Genomic DNA, 22,288 nt, shown 5'->3' with positions numbered 1-22,288 from the left:
CATGATTTACAAAAGTACAAAAGTGGCATCCAGGAAAGGCGAAGCCCTTTAGGAGCAAAGCTGTGAAGAGTATGTTTGATATGACTGTCAAAAGAATTTCCCTGTCTTTCATCCATAATTCTGTAACACTCATTCTTTATAACAAAAAACGTGTAAATTGTCATAAATAAGCAGGAATATGGCTGTGCTTAGCAACACATAAACGGAAATTTAAAAAATAAGACTTTTTTAAATTAGAGCCCCACCAGTTGTTGTATTTTGTTCTACCTATTTTCTCTCTTGTGAAGTACTTTACATTTTTAAATATGCATTTGTTTTACTACAGTACTAAATACTCTATAAATAAATATTGTCGTATTGTATTGTTGTAACCTTTATTCGTGTGTATGAGTTGAAGTAATGCCTGTCAAATATCTCTAGTAATTACTAAAATAGCTACTAAATATCCATCCAGACTTTTAAACCGAGCCGCGCTCTGATTGGCTGGGTTGCGGTCACGTGGGGTAGTGCAGTCAGTCGCTGTGCCGTGCCTCGAGCCAGCGCTGAGTGGAGCCTGTCTGCCAACAGCTTCAGCAGCGGCTCTATCGGGATCCTACTAAATTCACTGACAATTAAAGGAGGCCCCTTTTTCTTCTTATTTACGAGGACTATTCTTCACCATGGGCGACAAAAAGAGCCCTACTAGGTAATGCGATCGCCCATTGTCGAATTATAGTTGTTTTGTGCGTTTTGGGCTCGTTATTTGGATGCGTTTCCCTCTCACAGGGATCGTTTCTCCTTTTTTCAGTTGGTATGCCACAGCTAGCTAGAATAGTGCAGTCACTATGGCGGCTTCTCACTCCCTACAACCCAGTCACTTAACAGACAAAGGGAAAATTTTCAGAGGATACGCCTGGCATTCCCTGAAACGCTCTTTCGCGAAGCCTGGTGGAGGGTCATTGTCGAAATGGACACAGTTTGATATTGGTTTTGTTAGCCGACATGCTAAGCTTCGATGCCGAAATTTGTAGCAACGCTTGCCTGCCCGCTAGCCTAGCTGGCGATACAATCGGACGGTGTGGATAGTCGCCCGCTTCGCCGCTGTGGTGATTTATTAACCGAGGACCTCTACTTGCCGGGACTCGAACCCAATATTAAAGACCACTCCGCCGTGCTTTGTGCCTCACTGAATAGCTCGTATATTACACAACGCGTTGTGTTTGTCATAGTCTCCTTTTTCATTAATTTGCTGAATATGTTGCTGGTATTTCCAAAACTAACTTGACCTTAATATTTGTCTCGTTTGTAAGGCCAAAAAGACAAGCCAAACAGACAGCTGACGACGGCTACTGGGACTGTAGCGTCTGCACCTTCAGGAACACCGCCGAGGCTTTTAAATGCAGCATCTGCGATGTGAGGAAGGGCACATCCACAAGGTAACGTAGCGCTCTCTCTCCCCCTCTCCCTGTGTGAGCGTCTCGTTTTTCCCCTGCTCGACTGGCTGCTGCAGCAGCATTGCATCGCAGTTTATGGAAATGACAACTTTGATCGACAGCCTATTTGTCTGTGAGCGAACGAGGACTTGATGGACAATCTCACAAACATCTTCTGCAGCTGTCTGGATTTCCCGTACTTTCTCATCTTATGCAGCGAGCGTTGCAGTGCTTGTATGCATTTGTCTGGGTAGGCTGGCTGCTTCACTAGCTGGGGGGCATACTTCATATGATAACTGTACAGCTACAGTGCGTCAACAGAGCAACAGCTAAAGGGTTACTTTTTTTGGCGGGTTGTGTGTATTTCACCTACCTGTAGGATTGCTGAGGGTCTATGAATGTCCTGACAGGCGAGATATATTCTGGATGAGGTGGGTGTACATCAAGGAGATGAGTAATATAATAAAATTCTTGGGTTCTTAAGTGGTTCTAATTAGAATTGTAAAAAGTCCAGATGCATTCTTAATCTCTTAATCTATCAGACTTTCTGTGTGCCATGTAGTTTAAGACAGTGTCATTTTATGCCCAACCTGGTGTTACGCTGATGCTGTCTAGAGGAAGTCCACCAATTTTTCTCCAATGTTCCAAAAATAAACCTTTTTGGCTATGATTAATCATTTCCAAAACTCAGTCTGCCACAGACTTTCTTTGCTCATGAAACTGTTTACAAGGGAATTCACTCTCGTTTGTTTACAGAAAAATTCTCCAGATTAACCACATCAGCATTTATAGTAACAGGCTTGTATGTCACTGAGTTCCCCTGAGTTTAACCCAGAACTATTTTAGTGATGTCATCAGAAGACAACAGCTTAATGGAAACTAAGATGAAATCACTCTGACACTTTAACATAACAGGATTCCCTTTTGGTTTTGTGTATAGCGATGTCTTTCTTTTCTGGGGAATGTTTTTGCATGTGCCACAGAATGAGTTTGTTTGCTCATGTCATCAGTTGCATGATGAGGTGGACAGATAGATGAGTCATTTGTGGGTTTGTTGACACGTTCCCTGCACTCTAACCTTTCCAGCTGCAGGTTTTACAATGAGTGGCTCGGCTGACACCCATAGCACACCACAAACGGGGAGAGCACGCTTGATGCTGGTTTACTGACAATCCAAAAGATCAAGTTCAACCTTACTTGTCTGGATCCCCTCCCCCATGATCATCTCCCAGCAGCATGTAGCTTAAGACCACAGCTGATGATGCACGCTGTGCGAAAGCAGGAAGCGGAGACAAGCATGCCGTAGCCATCCTGCCACTGTGTTTTGGCAACAGCCCAGTTGTCTCTATTTGGTAAATGGTATCACGTGAGTAGCTGTCATACATTCCTGTTTGATCTGAATAGTTAACCTTAGATTAATGCAGTTGTATTGTTGCGGGGCTGCTTGTTATTCTAATGAGTACTAATTAGCTGTCTTTTCTTCACTGTTTGATGCATTCCAGCAAAGCAGGGGATGAAGCAACATGCTCTTAGCTAAATGATTCCCACTTAAGGCAGTGTGTGGATGGTTTTCTTACTGCTTTTATGTGAGGTTTTGCTTTGAATGTGCCTTTATGCATGAGGGCATGTGTTCACTAGAGTTCCCCTCTGCTGGACAGTCTCAAAACACCACTTTTCTCGACATTGAAATAATCTATTTGTGTTCACTACCAGAGATACTGGTCTGTGTAATCATGGTCATATGATTATACTTGACATGTTTGCAGTGGCTTGTTTTGTTTGATGTGAATGTGTGGGCACTCCTTCCATGTGTCCTGGGACAAAGGTCAGCCAGTGTTGACTGTACTAAGGAGAAGGTGGATGCAATATCACAGTAAATTTCACATGCCTCCATATATGCTGAAAAACTGCTGATACAACAGGTAGCAGTCAGCAGACCATAGCACAACGATGTGGTTGCTAGTTGCAGTTGGAGTCGTACAGAATCTACTTACCTGTCCTGAGCAAAATTCAGGAAGAGATTAATATTTCCATCTGCTAACACCTGACACCTCATCTCTCACAGTCAGCACAGAGTCACTGAGACACCAGCTGTTTCCACAGGTGCTGAGGGAGAATACAAAATTAACATGATCTATAGTGATTGACAGACAGTAGCTTACACTCCAGCAAGGGTTGAATTACACTTTGTCCCATGTCAGTGGTACTAGGTAACCTAGGTAACAGTGGGTCATGCAGCTCTTATTTGTGTTAATGGAAGCAAGAATGTGTTAACAAGAGCCGTGGCATCAGCATGCAGGGAGAGGCCCAGTTCTCCCCAGCAGAGCGCAGCCTAAGGAACCTGTTGACCCAGTCCAGTGATGTAACATGATACCCAGGCAGGCTAAATCGAGCCTCTGCCACTCTGACTCTTAAACAAGAAAGCACTCTGCTTTTTACACCTGACCTCGCTGCAAATCTACAAGTCCAAGTAGTCTAAGTGTTCAGTCTCTGCATTCAGTACCTGTTTCTTAGGTAACTGGAGAAGGGCTTGCATTGGAATCCCATATGAGGTGTGTGTGCTATCATATTTAAATGTTTCTGGTATCTGAACCTGATCACTGTGTGAACGTCACACCATGTTACTGAACATCAGTTTGCTTGTGGTGGCGTTTGTATGTACCTCTGGCTGCCCTGGAGATTCCATAAGGAGCCCTCTAAGGGCAGAAACACATCAAGCAGACAGTTGACCGCTGGCCACGGTTGGGCCATTAGTGAGCGTCTGTTGTTGCTCATCCTCCCAGTGTGTCTTTCACCGTTGGCACTAGTCGGTCCATATTGGTGGCTTTTCATTCTCTGTTGTTGCTCATCCTCCCAGTGTGTCACTCACCGTTGGCACTAGTCGGTGCATATTGGTGGCTTTTCATTCGATTTGACATGTTGAATCGGTGTTGGTGGTCCGGCCTTGTTGGTAAGAGAGACCATTCTGATTGGCTGTTGAGCTTAGCGAATCAGTGCATGAGGAGAGAGTTTTGGAAAAGCCCCTTCAGCCTGTTGCTGTAGCATCCATGATTTCACCCATTTAGTGCAGTTTCTCCTTATTTTTCACCTCCACAATCTCCCTTCAGTTTCCACAACCAAAAGACCAAGGACAGAGAACGGAAGCACCATTTGCAGCTTCTTATCAGCTAAGCAGCTATAAACACCAGCTGTTTTAAACAACAGCTGCTTTGTTTATAGCTTGTATTTCCTCTGTCTAGCTCTTCTTTCTTTCCTTTTTGAATGGTGAATACAGATACCACCACCTACTGGTAGGGGAAGTTATTTTTGTCATGCAGGCACAGAATATACGTGCTAGTCAGCCCTTGACTGTAGCCTTGCGGTGTGTTCAAGTGTTACTTTTTCAACCTGACTGGTCCAGACAAAGCTGGTGCGAGGTGACGCAGCAGTCGGCCTATGTTGGCGCTAGTACTTTCATGCCAGCTTGGTGTGTTTCTGCCCTAAAGTTGAATGGTGGTGGGATCACAGGATGTCTTGAGGTACCTAACTGTTAGGCTGTTGTCTGTGCAGGGTTGCTGTGTTGTTAACAATATCAAGTAGCTTTCATCTGTACTTTATATAAAGTGGAACAAATGGATGTCTCCCACTTTTTAGTAAATTGTTGTGTTCTGACTTAGCTAAATAAACTAACTTAAAATTAGTTTGAAGCTCAGAAGGCTTCAGAAATACAGAACCTACACCATTACGCTCTGTCTACACTGTAACAGTTTCATCCAAGTTTTTGAGATGTGTGTCTCCCATAACCAATACACTGTTTTAATCAATCCAGCTCTCTACACTACCTGTGTGTTACTGTGCTTTACGCACATAACCATGACCTGTAGCATATTTTTATGCTTCAAGTGTATTTCTTTCAGGGCTGCTTGTATCCATGAAATCCACCAAAACAAAGCTCAATAGTTCCACCCACAATACAGAAATACGTCAAGTAAAGCCAGTCACTAATTTTTACTAGAATTACACCAACATAAAAAAAAAATCTAGTAAACACTGCTAAAACACATGATCTATTATTTTTACATCAGTTGTACGGAAGATACAGTTCTTTTTAAAGGGTTGTGTGTGTATTTTTGTTTTCTTGTTTTACCATGGCTTTCGTGGTTCATTTCTGGCTAGGACAGAAAAGTGTTGCATATTCAGGCATTTCAAATGCTCCTCAGCCAACTTAACACCCATCCCCCATGCCACTTCGTTATTGGCTGCAGCAGAGCGCTTCCAGTGCACGAGTGAACACACGCCCGGTATGGACACGAACGAGTCTTGCGCTGCACACGATAACCTTTTGGTGTATACACGGCATTGCCACTGATACACTATGCAAACAACAGTATGCGATATCGGGGATTGTTGATATAGATGTCAAAATATAAAGCCGGTAGAAAATAATCTTTAAAAAAGTGTCCTTTCTATAAATACTTAAACATAAGTTGAACAGAGATCAGAGCAAATGGATAAGTTTCAGTGTTCTAGTGTTGCATTTAACATACAGTAAAAGAGAAAATGGATAGAGGTCAAATACTGATTTCAGTGGGTGGATTAGAAACTACTTTGAAGAACAAACCCCATCTGTCAAAAGTAATCTTGATTGGCAGTGTGAAATATGCTATGAAAGTGTCACTCTTACATACTAGCTCATTTGAATGAAATCGAATGAAAATGACAACTTTTTGCACTTGATTTGTGTTCTGAGTCTGTCACCAGGCTGCTTATAGATTTACAGTGGAAAGTATTTAGTCTACTCAGGTAAGGCCATGCTATGAGTCTGATTTTATTTTTTGTAGACTGATATTATACCATCCTGGTCACTGTGACAAAGTTAACTACAGACAGTTACTATGATTTGTTAGTGAGTCTGTCGATATTTACAGATGCTAATGTGCTTAAATAAATGGGTTTTGCACAAGTCTCTAATAAGGCCATATGAAAAACCTATAAATCCATACATGATGATTGTCAGTGGCAGAACTGATATGCAGCTTCAGAATCGATCAAATCTAAATGATATTCAACCCTAAAGCCAGGGGTTAGTTGGGCAAAAAAGTAAGTGTATAAATAATAAAACAAAAGTGCATCTCTCTCTCTTTCTGTTTAAGTGTTGAGGCTGCACAATTATTGGAAAATGATTGCAGTGTGTTTGGGGGTGTGTGTCTACCTTTCTGTCATTTACTTTGATGGAATAGAGTCATTATAATCCCCAGATTCTACCACTGTCACATTAAGGCAAATTATCTAGGATAATGGAATTACATAAGAGGGACATGCTGCTACTCAATTTATATCTGCATTTCCTTGCCCACCCCCGCCCCCACAGCAGCCCCCGCTCTGAGGAAACAGCTTTTGCTTATCCAGCATTATCAGCATCTGCACTAAAGCTCTAAGCACAAGTGGGTAGCCATAATCTTTACATATTAATTGCTAGATTTAAAAGTTCGTAATTACTTCATGGGATTAGGCAGAGTGTGAGTGATTAAATACAATAGCCAATTTGGCAATCTGACAAACCAGAGAAATATTGAGCTGTTGAATCAGGTTTCTTCCCATTGAGGAAAAAGATGTGCCAAGTGAATGAGTGTGACAGTGAGGGGAGGTGTCTCGGGAAGCTACAGGAAAAAGGCATATGAGGACAAGGAGTGAAGGAATTAAGTGTGGAGCTAGCAGAGGAGTAAGGAGAAGAGGGCAAGGAGAGAAACGGAGCAGGAAAGAGGAGTGTAGCGTCTGGACGTGTGCATGTGAGTTGAAGAAGGAGGGGGTATAAACGGCTGCAAGGGGGATGTGCTCACTCAGCCAAGAGTCTCCAGGGGCTAAAGCAAAGTGAGGCACATCATTACCCAGGGAGGGAGAGACTGGACATCCTCTTCTGTTTCTACTGGCACCACCATCCATGCATGGGGAAAGCACAGCACCAACTGACATGTCATTCACTACACTATGAGATTTAGAGAGAAACCGCAATAGACCATGTATAATATAGTAGAGCAGTGTTGTGATCCTGTGGCTCTTCATTCTAGTTTAAAGGCTAGTTGTCCATGAATAGTCCAAGCATTATCAAGAAGCCATGGCTCCAGAAAAAGTCAAGTCAGTGTGCTTTAAGCCATGGCTGCAACGATCAGGCTTTGTGTTTGATCTGATGGTTTCTGGTTTCCCCACTTGTTGTTTTTGTTTGCTTGCTAGACGACATCCCTACTGTGTAGAACATGCGATACTGCGGTGAAGGTGAATTGTCCCCTTTGGCAGTGCTGTTTTGTTGAGCTCGGTTTACACTAAAGCAAACAGGCAGGAAGATGCCTGGACAGCATCGAGATAGAGTGACCCGATTTATTTCACGTAGAGTAGAAAGGTGAAGAGGAGACCTACTTAAAGCCAGCAGTATTTAGGGAGGGTGGCGGGTGGTTGGCTGAGAGGGTAGGAGACTAATAGGCAGGCAGAAAGTGAAGAGAGAGAACAGGGAAGAAGACAGAGATGATGATGGAGAGGCAGTGGAGAGGAGGAAAACAAATGAGTGATACTGAGCAATGTGACACAGTGCTGCTGATGGAAGTAACTCATATGTGCTTAGAGCATTTTCAGTGACTTGCTGTCAGGCTGCGTGATGCCAGGCAGTTTGTAGCATGAAAGGTCAGCCGTGGATTGGAAGGACTTGTCAGTGCAATGATGAAGTGTCTTTTACACATAAGCAGACACAAATTTGGACACTTCCCTTTTAATTCTCCTGTCTTAGACCTCCTTTTGTTCTGGCTTCTATCTTTCTCACTCAAACGCACAGAAAGCCAGACAGCCAGACTCCTTCAGTCTGTCAGGAAAAACAGAAAAACACACTCCCAGCAGCCAGCACAGTGGATATGGTTTACAGCAGGTGTAGAAAAGGTGAGATATTTCCTTTAATTCCTTTGCTCTGTCCACTATTGTCAGTACTCTGTAAAGCCAGTCGATGCTTTCTGGAACCCTGCTGTACATATAGACAGAGCACCTTTAGAGAGACACATTGTGGAGGATCCACAGATGCCCACCAGGAATGTATAGTACTTAGAGAGACACATTGTGGAGGATCCACTGATGCCCACCAGGAATTTATATCTAGGGGGTAGAGGAGGAGATGTGACGGTAAGATTAAGCCCTCAAAATCTTGACTGGAAGGGATGGATGGAAGGATGAATGCTTAATGCCTCTGGTGAGCAGTGGGAATGAATTGAGAAGCACAATTGCCCCAGGCTGCTCTTCAGGTGCTCTCCTCATTCAAGTTCCCAACACGCTCACACAGATTACTTTACCTGTGGATGCCTGGCGGTGACAACACTGCACCACTCACTTCAGGCTCTGACTGATCAGGAATCTCCTCACAGGGAACATGAGTCCCACAGTCCAGTGGTATTGAGGTTTGTCATTTTTCACCTGACCATCCCAATATATTACATAAATGAAGAGATGAATACATTTGTCCATGTACACTCAATTAGGTGCATTGGGGATGCAAATTTTAAGCAGTTTTTTAATCAATAGACACCCACCCTAACAATCACAAATTGATTGTTAGCAATTTATGAGATACATTATCCATAATAAAACTGTTTTAACTACTGATGTGATCCAGGTTTGCTGAAAAATCTGCCACCATCTGTACTCAGAGCAGGGCAGTGTCCCTTATACAATTCCCCAGTTTCATTCTAGTTTTGTTTGAAGTGTTCATAACTAGAGTTTTGCATTCTCTGAACTTTAGCTGTGCAGCTACAGCGGTGCTCTTGGCTGTCTGCCACTGCTATTTGTCACTCATACTGTATCAGGGTTTTACACTGGTGGCACCGGTGCCACCATGTCCCCCAGATGGTGGCACCAGGAATGATGCGTCTCAGAGCCGGTATGGATCGACACTTTTGATAATTTGGGAGTCTCTGCTTTGTGAGACAGGTGAGTGACAGACCTGCAGATAAACATTGCCAAGACAGCATCACAGAGATTGTTACGTCTGTCCACCATTTCTACAGTGAGAGCAGTCGTTCATACAAAACCTATTTATTTTGCAGTCACTCCCAGTGCGACCTTTGAAAAAAGTCAGTTGTACCTTATAGAAATTTGGTCTCTCACAGTCTGGAGCTCTGTATATGTTAATATAACAGTAAATTGTATATATTTGGGTTTTTGATTGTTGGTTCAAAGTGTCATCAGAGGATGTTAGAAATGCCACAAAATATTTGCATTTGTGCAACTAGAAGTAGAGATTTTTGTCTAAACAATCAGTTATCACAAACAACTGCTAATTGACTCATTGTTTCAGCTCCACTTAATATTTATCATGGATATGGAGAGTAATGTGATACATGAATAAAGATCCATACTGATAATTTCAACTTTTGTCTCAAGTCATGTAACACATGTCAATTAGATTTATGCATGTATTTAGGAATGCGACTGACCCAAAAATTTGATATTTTCATATTTTTTATTCCCCCGAAATTAGACCCACTTTACATTAACCTTTACATGCACCATGGATGTACACTATTGTATCTGTATGTACTCACCTGTGAACTACAAATTAAACATTCGGCAGCACTACAGGTTTTACAAGAGAGACAGGAATCTTGAGAAGTCAGATGCAGTTTGCAAAACGTGTCATGCAGCTGTAAAGTACACAGGTAGAACAGCTAACCTTTATAACCCACCTGTAGTGGCAACACAGTGTGGCGTCTGCCAGTGCCCCAGCATCCCCGGCTCAGAGTGGTGAGCAAAGTATTGCAAGTTTTTCTATGTGCCACTGGCTAACAGCTCCACTCGCTCAAGAGCTGCACTAACAGCGGAATGACTGGACATCTTGCCCCACTGCTGCTACTTGCAGCCTACCTGCTGCTTAAAAAGTGTTAAGCACTTAGTTTATCATATTGCACTTAGTTGTTCTTGTTAATCTTGTGCATCCTTAATTTTGTAAGCCAGCTGTATTAAAAGTGTACTGTACACTAGACACAGAACACTGGGACAGAACTTGTGAAAAAAGGCCAGCTTGTGAAAGGTCTTATTGTATTTGATTAGTAAATAATCAGACTCTTTGATTTGCATAGCATCATTCCTTTGCATTGTCCAGTCACATTGTATCCCATTGACTTTCAGTCAGGGTGTGAATTGTATCGTATTGCACTGGTAGTTACTGTATATATATCTTTAATGTATCGGATTGCTGACGGCCTCACGCCCAAATCTAATACAGATCAGTTAACTACCGTTCTTTGCAGAAGAGTTCATACCCCTTGAATTTTTCACGCCTTTGTAACCTCACACGGTATTCAGATGAATACATATGCACGCTACACTTTTCAGATTTTTATTTGTAAAAAAAAAAATCTTGAATCCCACGTATCATTTTCCTTCCACTTCACAGTTATGTGATACTTTGTGTTGGTCTATCACATAAAATCCCAATAAAATACATTTAAGTTTGTGGTTGTAACATAACAAAATGTGGAAAAATTCAAGGGGTATGAATACTTTAGCAAAGGCACCGCACTTCAGAGCAGCACAGACAGGCAGCTTCTCTGGGCTCTTCTCTGTCACCTCTCATACTGGCAGGTGGGGGCCTGACGTGGCTGTGCCTCAGGAGGTAGAGCCATTCATCCCCTAACTGGAGGGTTGGTGGTTCGAATCCCAGCTTCTCCAGTTCACATGCCAGACACTGGACACTGAACCCCAAGTTGCTCCTGGTGGCTGTGCTAACTGTGTGTGAATGGAAAATGGTGTAAAAGTGCTTTGAGTGTTCTTCATTGCATAGAAGAGTGCTATAGTTATGTAGTGCTATTGTATAGCACTATATAAGACCAGTTACACGTTTTTACATCCTGATCAAGATGAACAATAAATGTTGACATGTAGACCATGGGCTACATAGCTGCCAGCATGTCATAGGGAGGTACTGTGGTCAGACTGAAACCCTGAGGCATTCCCTCATGTTGTCTCTGAGATGTGCTCCAGGCAGAGGCTGCGATGGCCTCTCAGTCCAGTGTGGGGTGAAACCAGGTCCCTGGTGAATGCATGTGAATAGAGCATTTATGTGTGTGAACAACATTGTGCGTCACTGAGAACTAAGCCTACGTTCATGTGGTTATTCATAGTCGAAATAAGAGAGTGGGCGATTCTTCTTCAGTGGGCTGTTCATGGTTGAAGAGTACGATGTGTCTGTTGGCTTTCTCTCTCTCCTCTTCACTCAGCTGTCTACCACTGCATTCACTTAGCCTGGCAGGAAATAATTGCTTGTCCTCTACACAGCACTTCAGATGAAAGAGCTGTGTTAATGAGGGCTTTCCTGCACCTCTCTGTCTCTCTATCACACTCTCCATCACTTGTTCACTCTCTTCTTTACACTCCCTCCATGAAGTGCTCAGACTCATTGATTCTGATTTCTCTAGAAAGAGTCCTCTGAAACAGCAGCTTCAGCTTTTGCTCTTGGCTGCTACGTATTGGCTGTTCCCAACCAGCGAGAGCCCCAGCTCTCTCTGGGATGGTTCAGGCTGAGTGAAGCAGCCTAACTACAGGTGTCAGTATGACTGAATTAGGAGCTTCTAAGCTTGATGACAGTTATTTCAGGGCATCCTGTGGAGGGAGTCTCCCCACTCCTCCCTCCTGCAGACGGTGGAATTTAGGGGCAAGCGTAGGAGGAGCTGTCAATTATGGCCTATTGTTGTGCGAAGGGGAGGTAATATGCTGTAAGCCCTCACAGCAGGAAATGGTTTGACAGCAGGCTTTATACACACACACACACAGATTTCCCAGGAATATATTGGCAGTAGTAGGGGGTTGGAACAGTTGCTGCCGTTGTACCCTGGGGTTCACTCCTGGTCCTGCTCCCAGTATCATTTCTGGGTCATCTGTGCTATATAGATTGTTCCTGTTTGATTTGGACATTTGCATAATAATATTGCAAAATTTCTGGTTTTGTACCGGAAACAAATTCCTTGTGAGTGTAACATACTTGGCCAAATAAGTAATTTTCAGCAATGTTGTCTTTTAATTAGTGCATTATGCTCAACAATGTCCATCCATCCATTATCTATACCACTTATCCGAACGAGGGTCCCGGGGGGTGGGCAATTTAGAGTCACCAGTCAACCTAAGCTGCACGTCTTTGGATTGTGGGAGGAAGCTGGAGAACTTGGAGAGAACCCATGCAGGCACAGGGAGAACCAGCAAACTCCACACAAAAAGGAACCGGGTCAGCTGAGGCTCGAACCTGGAAACTTCTTGCTGTGAGGTGACAGTGCTAACCACTGCCTCACTATGCTGCCCTGCTCAACAGTGTGGACAAATCATTTCAGTGTGAATCACAACAAAATTTAAGTATGAATTTTATTTTTAAGCAGAGTGAGATGTTTTTCCAGCAGTTGAGAGCTGCCACTGTTTAATAAATGCAAGTGACACACAAGCGCACTCTGTTCGCACGGTAGCTTGTGGTGTATCCAGCCCTATTAATGAGCCACAGACTAGTGCCGGGCAAAGCCACAATGTGTGGACAGTAAATAAATAATGGGCCAAAGAGAGCTGTGGCTCTGTCATGCCAGCAACAGCTCGTGGCTGACTTACAGTTGGCACTGAGTCACTGCTTAACCACTGGGGCCACTTCTTCAGCCACTGTTGTGCTGCTAACACAAATCTCAGGCTCTGGCCTGGACCTTAGAAGAGGTGTGTAGCTTATCAGTCAGTCAACCAGCACCTCCTTGGCTAACAGCTCTCGCTGCCAAACACAATAATTCCCGGTCCTGTTGGATGCTGCTGGCATCCACAGTCTGTTTACTCACAACTGTGGGTTCGAGTGGTTGCATTTTTTTCATGAAGAGTGTAGGGGGTGAGCTCATGTCAGCACTGTAGCCTTTTTCAGTGCGGTTTCCTCAGATAGTGCAAGTTACCACCCCAGAACCTGACACACTTGTGTGTGGCACAACCAGATCACTGGATCCCTGGATTCCCGTGGGGTGGACTGCATTGTGCCATTATAACAGGGAAAACCCAGGCTTAGAGGTGTGCTGGAGTCTGGAGAGATTTATATTAACACCATCTGTTGTGAGTGTCACAGCTAGTTCAGCATGGGGTTATGACATTTTTTATTTCCTCAATAAAACTTAAGTAAATCAGTTGTTGACAGTATAAGCCTGCTTTGTGACAAATCACCACTGCAGGTAGAAAGGCAGTGGGCAGAAAGAGTCCCAGGCTCCGGAGCTCCACAGCAGCTAATGGATACTGGATCAGCAGCCCCAGGCTCATCAGCATTCGCCACAGCAGGTGTTATTGATTGGAGTGTAGCGCAAGCAGTACGACATGATGCTCTATTAATGCCCCGATTGATTGCCTTCTGATTGGCTACACACCCCCACCCCCTCCTCAGGGAGAGCCCCTATCACTCTGTTAATAGGCCACAGCAGGGCTATACTAAATGATCTTGATGGAGCAATAGAGGAAAAAGTATTGAAAGAGTTGGACTGAAAAATAGAGAAAAGATGGTCAAAATGCTGGAGTTTGACGGTGCTAAGCTACTAAAAGATTAAGGGACTGAAGGAATAGATAGTCAGTTGAGAAAGATGTAAGGATGTTAGAGCAACTGGACTGGCTATGTGATGCCACCAATTTGAAACATTGAGGCTAACCACTTAAGAAGCTGTCTGAAAACCACTCTCCACATCAAGCCACTGAAATCAGTGTCATCATTCTGACGCATTACTGAGCTTAGTCTATTTTTACCACATACCCCACAATTTGATCATAGACCTGTTTCATTATAACCCATTCTCATGGCAAAGCATAACCCATTTTTAGTGGGAGATTTTCTAGCACTAAACCTTGTTCATCTGGCCATAAGCTCAGGCAGACGCCTTTCAAGACTCCCCACCTGACCACAGGTCTCATAAAGCAGTACTCAGGCTAACAGCTCTCTTCTACTGCTGGGATATCACGAGAACTGGGTTTGAATGGGTTAAGTATGCACAGCTAGTATGACCTGTTCTGTGTGTGCTCCTGTTGAAAGGCCTCCTGAGCAGACATCGAGCCATGCCAGTTTGCACACTGGGCCTTTCAGGTGTGTGAGGGTGTGTGTGTACTTGTGTTTTACTCCTCACTATGCTTGCCCAGCACTGGCTGGTGATTACCCATGTTGCTGGCTGCAGTTAGCCTCAGATGAGTCAGAATCTCTGCAGTCATCCTTCCCTCTTCCCCTGAGGTACTCTACTTCCCCCAGATGCTGCCAGCTGTTTCCATTATGCTGTAGGTGTGTGTGTGTTGGCTCAAGCAGACAGATCTTGGTTTAGCATTCAACTTCAAGAGCTTCAGGCCCTGTTCACCTGCACAGCCGGTGGAGCAGCTTCATGCATGTCTGTAGCATTTCAGTGGTGATCCACCACAGAAGAGATGTTCTCTGTGTTTTTTTTGTGAATCAGTGGGATCTTTCAAAGTTCCATGTGTCGTTCCTTGGTTAGTTGTCTTTGCTGAATAAGAATGGTGAAACTCAGAAAGGTCATGGTTACTGTTCAGGTGTTTGAAATGAGTCAGAAAGGGGACAGAGTAGTTCATGGTTGCTGTTGAGCTCAGTGACTGAAACAGTTACATCGTGTCCTACAGAATCTCAGTCTGTGACAAATGGGGCCAACGCTGCAGTAATCAGATTAGAAGACCTAAGTGACGTGCTGCAAATGTCCCACCTTGTGATCCTGTGCATTCATTTTATTATAGCCATGAGCTAATGAGATTAGCGTTCAAAACAGCTGCTCCATCAGGAAGTGGTTGCGTAAACCTACTTCAGCAGCAGCTGGGAGCGCCAGGTTTGAGGTTCAGTGTGTACTCTCATGGTCAACTGTAGTGCAGCTGTGGAGGTGCATGGCCAGAGTCAGCATACAGCTCCACTACGAGGCTAATCCATGTTTGTGCCTTGGATCTCCTCTACAGGAAACCCAGGATCAACTCCCAGCTGGTTGCCCAGCAGGTGGCTCAGCAGTACCCGATGCCACCTCCCCCAAAGAAGGAGCGGAGGGAGAGGAGTGAGCGCGCGGACAAGGAGCGCCCAGACGGAGAAGGAGAGCGTGCCAGTGGGGAGGGACGCCCCGAGGGTGAGCGTCCAGAGAAAGTGAGGTCAGAGGGAGACACCCCTGAGAAGGACAAAAGCGACAAGGATCAGCCAATCAAAGATAAATCTGACGGAGAGAAAGACATCAGCCCAGCTGTTACGAAGAGGCCTGGCAGCAAAAAGACCAGGTCAGTGTACCTGTTGGGGCTTCGCCTGGGTCTCTGGCTGTCTGCTGTGTTGGCATTATCTTCACTAGTGTGTATATGTTTTCTTCCAGACCCAAATCAGACAACCATCAGAGCCCAGCCAGTGACAAACACAGCATACAGTCTGGCAAATCAGCAACCAAGACCAACAAGAACTCTCACATTTCCAGGTGTGTAGCACTCACTCCTCCTCTGCTTGTCTGTGGCACAGCACATGGTTTTGCAGTTATAACTACACAGCACTTCTTTTTTGAGAAACCCGTGGGAAACCTCAAATGATTCATCAGTGATCTTTTACACTAAACACCCACTCTCACTTTGTATGCGCTTGTTCTGACTGTTCATGTGTCACCTGATGAATTGAACAATTTAGTGTAACCGCCCCCACAGTGCTGGCAGCCTTGTTGTTGCTGTGAGACAAATTTGGGTCGCCATTTCTGTTTATTAAGGTTTGGGTTTTTTCCCCCCCTCCCAGACCTAAACTGAAGAACATTGACCGGAGCACTGCCCAGCAGTTGGCTATCACTGTAGGGAACGTGACGGTTATCATAACAGACTTTAAGGAGAAGACCCGCTCCTCCTCCACGTCCTCGTCCACCATCACGTCCAGTGCAGGCTCCGAACAGCAGCACCAGAGCTCTGGCTCCGAGAGCATAGACAAGGGCTCATCGCGCGCCTCCACACCTAAAGGAGTTCTCTCTGTGGGGCACGACGAGTCGTTCTGAGGTCCCGCCCTTTGGCCCCGTCCTCACCCTGCTCCACTTCCCCTTTTCCCCACATGTTTCTGAACACTATGGATCCCATAGGGGGAGAGACTTCACCTTTCCCATCGCTGCCCTGCCTCCATTCCACGACCACCCTGGATGCTGAGAGGAACAGTGCGGTGCGCCTGTCAGCTTGCAGCTTCCCTCGTGGTTACACCTGTGGCACAGGCAAGGAGAGCTGGGTTACTAAGAATACACCCTCACCCCAACCCCCCTGCGGTAGCATCCAGACACTTGTATGTATTGTTTTATATTTGTACGTGGGTGTGAGGCCAAGTCAACATTTTTTTTGTTTGTTTTTGTAAAGAAGAATTCTTCGTTGGGCACAGTAACCACAATCATTTTAATAACTTTAAACTATTATTACCCTTATTTATTACCTGTTGCACCTGTATACTTTGATATTCTTCTTTTTATGTTGAAGCTTTGCTGTGTAGCTCTGCCAATCGATTGTTCTTCAGTGTTTTTATTACAGTTTAAAAATGATAGGACAAGACTCAAGTCACACACACATGTACACACATCATATACAGACACACACACACACACACTGGTGCTAGATACACTGTGAAGCAGTTTTGCAGATCTGGGATCGCCCATTCACTCAATGTGACAAGTGCTGATGAATCAAATTCTCATTCACTTTTCTCAACCAAACTGTCTCACTCTGAACACTGTCTGGACCCCCAGCAGGTCCATCTGCTCGTTCTCTCAATGTTCCTCAGAAGAAGGTCACATGAAGTTCGGACGCCTGACTTTTTCAACTGTAGATTGTTTATGCTATAGCAGATCTCTTATACAGTATCTTATGTCTTTAACTGTACAGTGTGGGCTGTTGTGTAAAACACTAAAAGCTGTTGATATTTTCTGCATTCCGTACTTAAATATTGCATTTTCTGGCTGAAGGCAGCTCAGCTTTTCTTTCTGTTGTGGCTGAAGGATGGTTACACACAGTTCCTCGTGGTAAAACCATACTGAACTGTGAAACGGACCCGTTGTGTCGAGCTGTTGTGAATCGATTTCATCCTTTCTTTTGTTGTGGTCTTGAAGACGGTTTTGAATCTTCGTTCTCTCAACCTTGATTTCCCTGAAAGCAAGTGCAAAAATAATTTACAGAGTTGACATTTGACAATTCACTTGTTTATTTTTATTAATTTAAGGCTCCTGTCATTGAAGGCAAAAAAACATTGCAGTAGTAAATAGAATACAAATGCTCTTTCGATTTTTAGAACAGCAAGGCTTATTTAAGTTTTATTCACTTTCACCTTAGCTGATAGTAGACCAACATAATTTCCTTTTAACTGTAATAAACTGTATAAAGAATAAATGTGTATATGATATCTTAGTTTTATTTATTGAAGGACCAAAGGAATTTCATAATGACATGATACATAGATTAATAACAATTTGAAATGCAATTATCTAATGTGTGAGATGAACAGTTTAAATAAAGACTAATATAATCCATGTAAATGGTGTTCTTCTTGTCCACTCATCTCTGTGCACAGCTAAAACGGGGCAGAGAGCTGTCAGTACTGTGAACTGACCCGCAGATTGCTACTGGCTCCACACTCTGGTAAATGTTTCCTCATCGTGCAGGCGCTTGAAAAGCAGACTAGATGTGGGCGGGTAGCCGAGAAGAGCTCTGGGTGTGCTGGGCCTTAGTAAGCCCCCTCTACACTCTGCTGGACCACCACAGTACATATAGCTCCCTTAACAGAGGCCCCAACTCACCAATTCAGCTGCTCCCAGAACAACTAAAACTGGGTTTAGTGAAGCTAACACCTCTCAGAAAACTCCTACTAAGGTCTGAGGGGCGAGATTTGATCTGTGTCGGCTCAAAGCTTTGGAGTGTGACCCACGGGGAGAATTGTAAGCAATGTTTCAGGAGATGTGTGTTAACTTTTTCTGCTCTTAAGCTGTGGTTAATATGTAATTATGTACTTTATTGCATACAAAAAAATCAGTGTTCAAAGTGAGGAAATGCAATGTGAATAGAACTAAAATAAACGTTGGGTCAGAGGGGACAATGTGTACAATTCTTCCTGAGAATAAAACCCTGCTTTGCAATGCAATCTATTAGAAAATGGGCCTAAAAAGCCATCGTTTCACCTGCCTTATCTGCAACCACATTCACTGACTGAGTACTCCAACAGAAAGGATTCATTGTTAAATTATTGACAAATGGCCATTTGCTGAGTATATGAATTATTTCTTGTATATAGAATTTTAAAAGTGCAAAAGCAAACACTATGAAAAATGGCATTGGAGCTGAACTCTTTTGTTTCCTGTTTCCTTTCCGCGCAAGCAGTTCTGTTCTTGTGTGCGACCAGTAACCTTAATTTACTGTGTAAAGATGGTTACATTTTTTAGCTTTGTTTGTCAAAGACCCAAATATAGAATGCTTGTTTACTGTATAATCTTAACCGTGAATTTCCAGTTAAGTGTATTATACAAACTCATTTCTTCCTATAACAATGTCTTGTACAATGCTTTTAAAAGTTATTGCTCGGTTTAAAAAAAAACTAGAAAAAAATTGTAGGGACAGTTACAATCCATTCTTTGTTTAATCCAGTTTTAGTTTTCTTTTTTCTTTCTTTCTTTTTTCTTTGAACTTGTAGCTGATGTGTCATTGTTTCCCCTTGTGAAATGGTCACATTATGTTCCTGGTGTGGAAATGTATGCAGCATTTTCAGCAAATCACAGCTCCTTGTCTAGCTTATAATGTTAAAATAATACATGTTTCTGGCATGTGCACGACCTTGCGCTTATAGGCTAACCTGATCATTTTTCTCCGCTTCAAATAGAAATGTCTATTTATGAATTTTGCTTGTAGTTTTTCACAAATAAAATTGTTAAAGTTATCCATGTTTTGGCTCTGTACTTTATTGGTACTATTCATTCACATGCATACAGTACTGTGTATATATAGAGAGAGTGCACATGCGTAGTATCAGACCCATGCACGTTAAGATCTTCATTCACTTTACAGTATCAGATAACAAGTAGTGTGTATGGCTGAGATGTAGTCTATTGATTGAGGGGCCCCGGGGAGTGTGTGTTTGTAGATGAGGAAACCTCCACAGCACAGTGACACATGACACGAGGGAGCCCTCGTACAAGCAGCAGCTTTCAATCACGTCTGCCTCCAGAGGCTGGTTAGCAGCACACTAATGCGCCATCACAAAGCTCTGATCAGTGACTGCTTGCGCCTGTCGTCGCTGTCGTCGACACGGATATGAAAGTTGACAGGGAAAAGGGAAAAGCTGATGCTTACATTTGTTTTAAGAGATTCACTTTGATGGTGAGGTTGTCTGCCAGCGGGCTGTGGCTGACCGCTTTGCTTTGACACTGAAAAAACAATGTTGGGGTAAAATATTTTTAAGGGGGTTTGTTCAACATTGTATGCACCAATTTTGGATTTTTTATGTCTTGAATTTCCTTAATAATTCAAACTATGGGATTTTTGATTAATAATAAATCGGTGCTTTTTTCATTAAATAAATTATGAAGATAGACATAGAGAGGTCTTAATGTCTTCAAGTGCTTGATACCTAATTTTAGAATAAAATTAACCTCTTCGTATTCACAGAAGTTAGTTGTTTTTTTAGATTTTCCAAGTAAATTATGATTTAGTCCTGCATACAAACCAAATATCCTGCAATACAAAGTTGAGGCATGATGTTTGAAAAACATGCAACTCTACCATATAAGTCTAAAAGGAAAGTGAAGGATCCGGTGTTTTTGCAGCTTGAATTTACAAGTCAGGATATCTCAGCCTGCTTTTACCAGTTGATGTCACGTTCATGTGTATGAGTGACATATCCAGCTCCGATAACTGAGGTCCTAAACTACCATGCATGTGCAGACTTAACTGAAATGTGAGCCACATGTGTACAAGAGAAACAACAATAGCATCATTTGTGTATGCTCCTTCCAGTTTGCAGACATTTGGGGGGGGGGTCAAGTGCTCAAGCTTAAAGAAAAAACAAGGGCACCCATCTGACCAACAATTATTTATAAAAAAAAGTTACCTGCAGCAGCTCATCTTTGCATTAGCACATAAATTGTAAGCCTGCATAAGATTTGTGGCAAAATATTATCATGTAACTACAATAAGATCAATGATTAAACTTTCAAATGTGAGTTTGTAATGGCCCTAGATTATTGCATTGAAATAACATTTTGCTTGCCAACAACTGCCAGTAGCTTTTGTGCCACAGGAGTGAATGAAGAGATCATTTACTGGGCTGCACCTTAAAGATTTAGCCACACAGTATGAGCTGACATGGAAACCGTGCAGCAATCACATATTTACGTTGTTCTGATGCAGATTAAGTAACAAGGGTAACAAGACAAATGCTTGAGCACCTCCCAGTGCATGTGCCAGTTTGGCTTGAACACTTCAATAGAAGTGAAACATCCTCATCTACTGGCCTTCATCTCTGTTGTTGCTGTCCTCTGTGTGTATTTTTATCATTCTGTGAGGGACTGACACCGAATGATGATAAACGACATGAATTCTGATCTGATGGCCATAGCATGGTCAGAGATCAGATACAAATCTGATCTAGGACCACATACAGAAGTGGCTCAGATCTGAAAAATTCTGATTTGGTTTGTTCATATCCGTGAAAAGATCAGATCTGTGTCACCTGGAGGGCAAAAATTGGATTGAAGTCATTTCAGCAGGTAGTGTGAAGATACAGTAACTTTTGACCATTCATTTTTAACCTGTCTCCCTGAAGTCCACCAATTTCACAGAGGTTTACAGTGCATGTTTCATTAAAAGTGTCGGTATCATTGTAGACGTTTCTCACACTAACAAATTTGGATTAGCACACAGCAGCTTGGCAGACGTTCCTACGTTGTTATGTTAGCTTATACATGTTTAGTATGTAGCAACTGGCTGCAAGGTCAGAGGTGCATGTATAAATGGCACTAATCTGTGAATTGTCAAAACTTTTTTATATTGCACATCACCTTGACTTGACATCTCAACCTCAGCTAGCTAACATGATACATAGAGCTCCACAGAGAAATGGGAACTGGCAGCAGCAAACCTAAGTAGCCTTTTTACAAAGTTAGTGCTTCAAGGTACTGAATCAACTATGTTTATGACCATAAACAGGTAGCATAGGTTAAAAACACAAACACCTTCCTCATGCAAATGTTAGCATATGAAATTCTTGCTTTTTGTCTCTGCGAAAGTACAGAAGACCCTTCAATCTAGATACTGGTAGAGTTTACGCACAGCCAATTAATGTTCCACCTTGGAGCTGGTGTATTTCCTTGACAGATACCTAGTGTTTTTAGCCACCACGTTATTAAAATCCAAGTCACCACTACTACACACTAATAGCTAATGATACAGTTGGAGCTAGGGACTTTTCTTTCTTGGGACGTTGACATTTTTTCTACATATTACCTGTGCTCGTTATACACATTAACAAATCAAAAACTAGCTACATTTTAGTTTCGCAAAGAGGGCAAGTTATGGGGTTTCAGCAAATGTATAGTATAAAACTGGGGACTAGTAAAGTATTTTAACAATTACAAACACACAGCCATTGTACTAGGAAAAAAAAATATACTCATTTTACTTTATTATTCACAGATGTGTTATTGTTGCCTTGCAAGGTAAAGACCCTGTGTAGAAAATACAGTATGTTTGTTATATGAATTCACAACCGTAAATTTAATGGAGCAAAATATCATCAACGTAGCAGTTATTCAGCCCATGTAGGATAGTCTGTGCTCTTTCTGCCTCTGGCTGTATCCTTGAGGTGTGATCTGATCTGAACCTGTATCTGTTGCAGAGCTGTTTAAGAGAGAACCTCC

General features: G+C 42.9%; 1 protein-coding gene across 1 annotated transcript; it reads left to right on the top strand.

The window, feature by feature from the left end:
• The first annotated feature begins 473 nt into the window (after window positions 1-473).
• On the top strand, window positions 474-17,920 carry rybpb (RING1 and YY1 binding protein b). The gene is made up of 5 exons (XM_020592891.1): window positions 474-685; window positions 1,290-1,415; window positions 15,360-15,665; window positions 15,755-15,853; window positions 16,159-17,920. The coding sequence occupies exons 1-5, from the start codon at window positions 660-662 to the stop codon at window positions 16,406-16,408; spliced, it is 807 nt and encodes a 268-aa protein (XP_020448547.1). The 5' UTR covers window positions 474-659; the 3' UTR covers window positions 16,409-17,920.
• Window positions 17,921-22,288: the final 4,368 nt, after the last annotated feature.

The sequence above is a fragment of the Monopterus albus genome, unplaced genomic scaffold (genome assembly GCF_001952655.1).
Source record: "Monopterus albus unplaced genomic scaffold, M_albus_1.0 scaffold18.1, whole genome shotgun sequence".
NCBI classification, from domain to species: Eukaryota; Metazoa; Chordata; class Actinopteri; order Synbranchiformes; family Synbranchidae; genus Monopterus; species Monopterus albus.
This window is presented reverse-complemented; position numbering and strand designations above follow the sequence as displayed.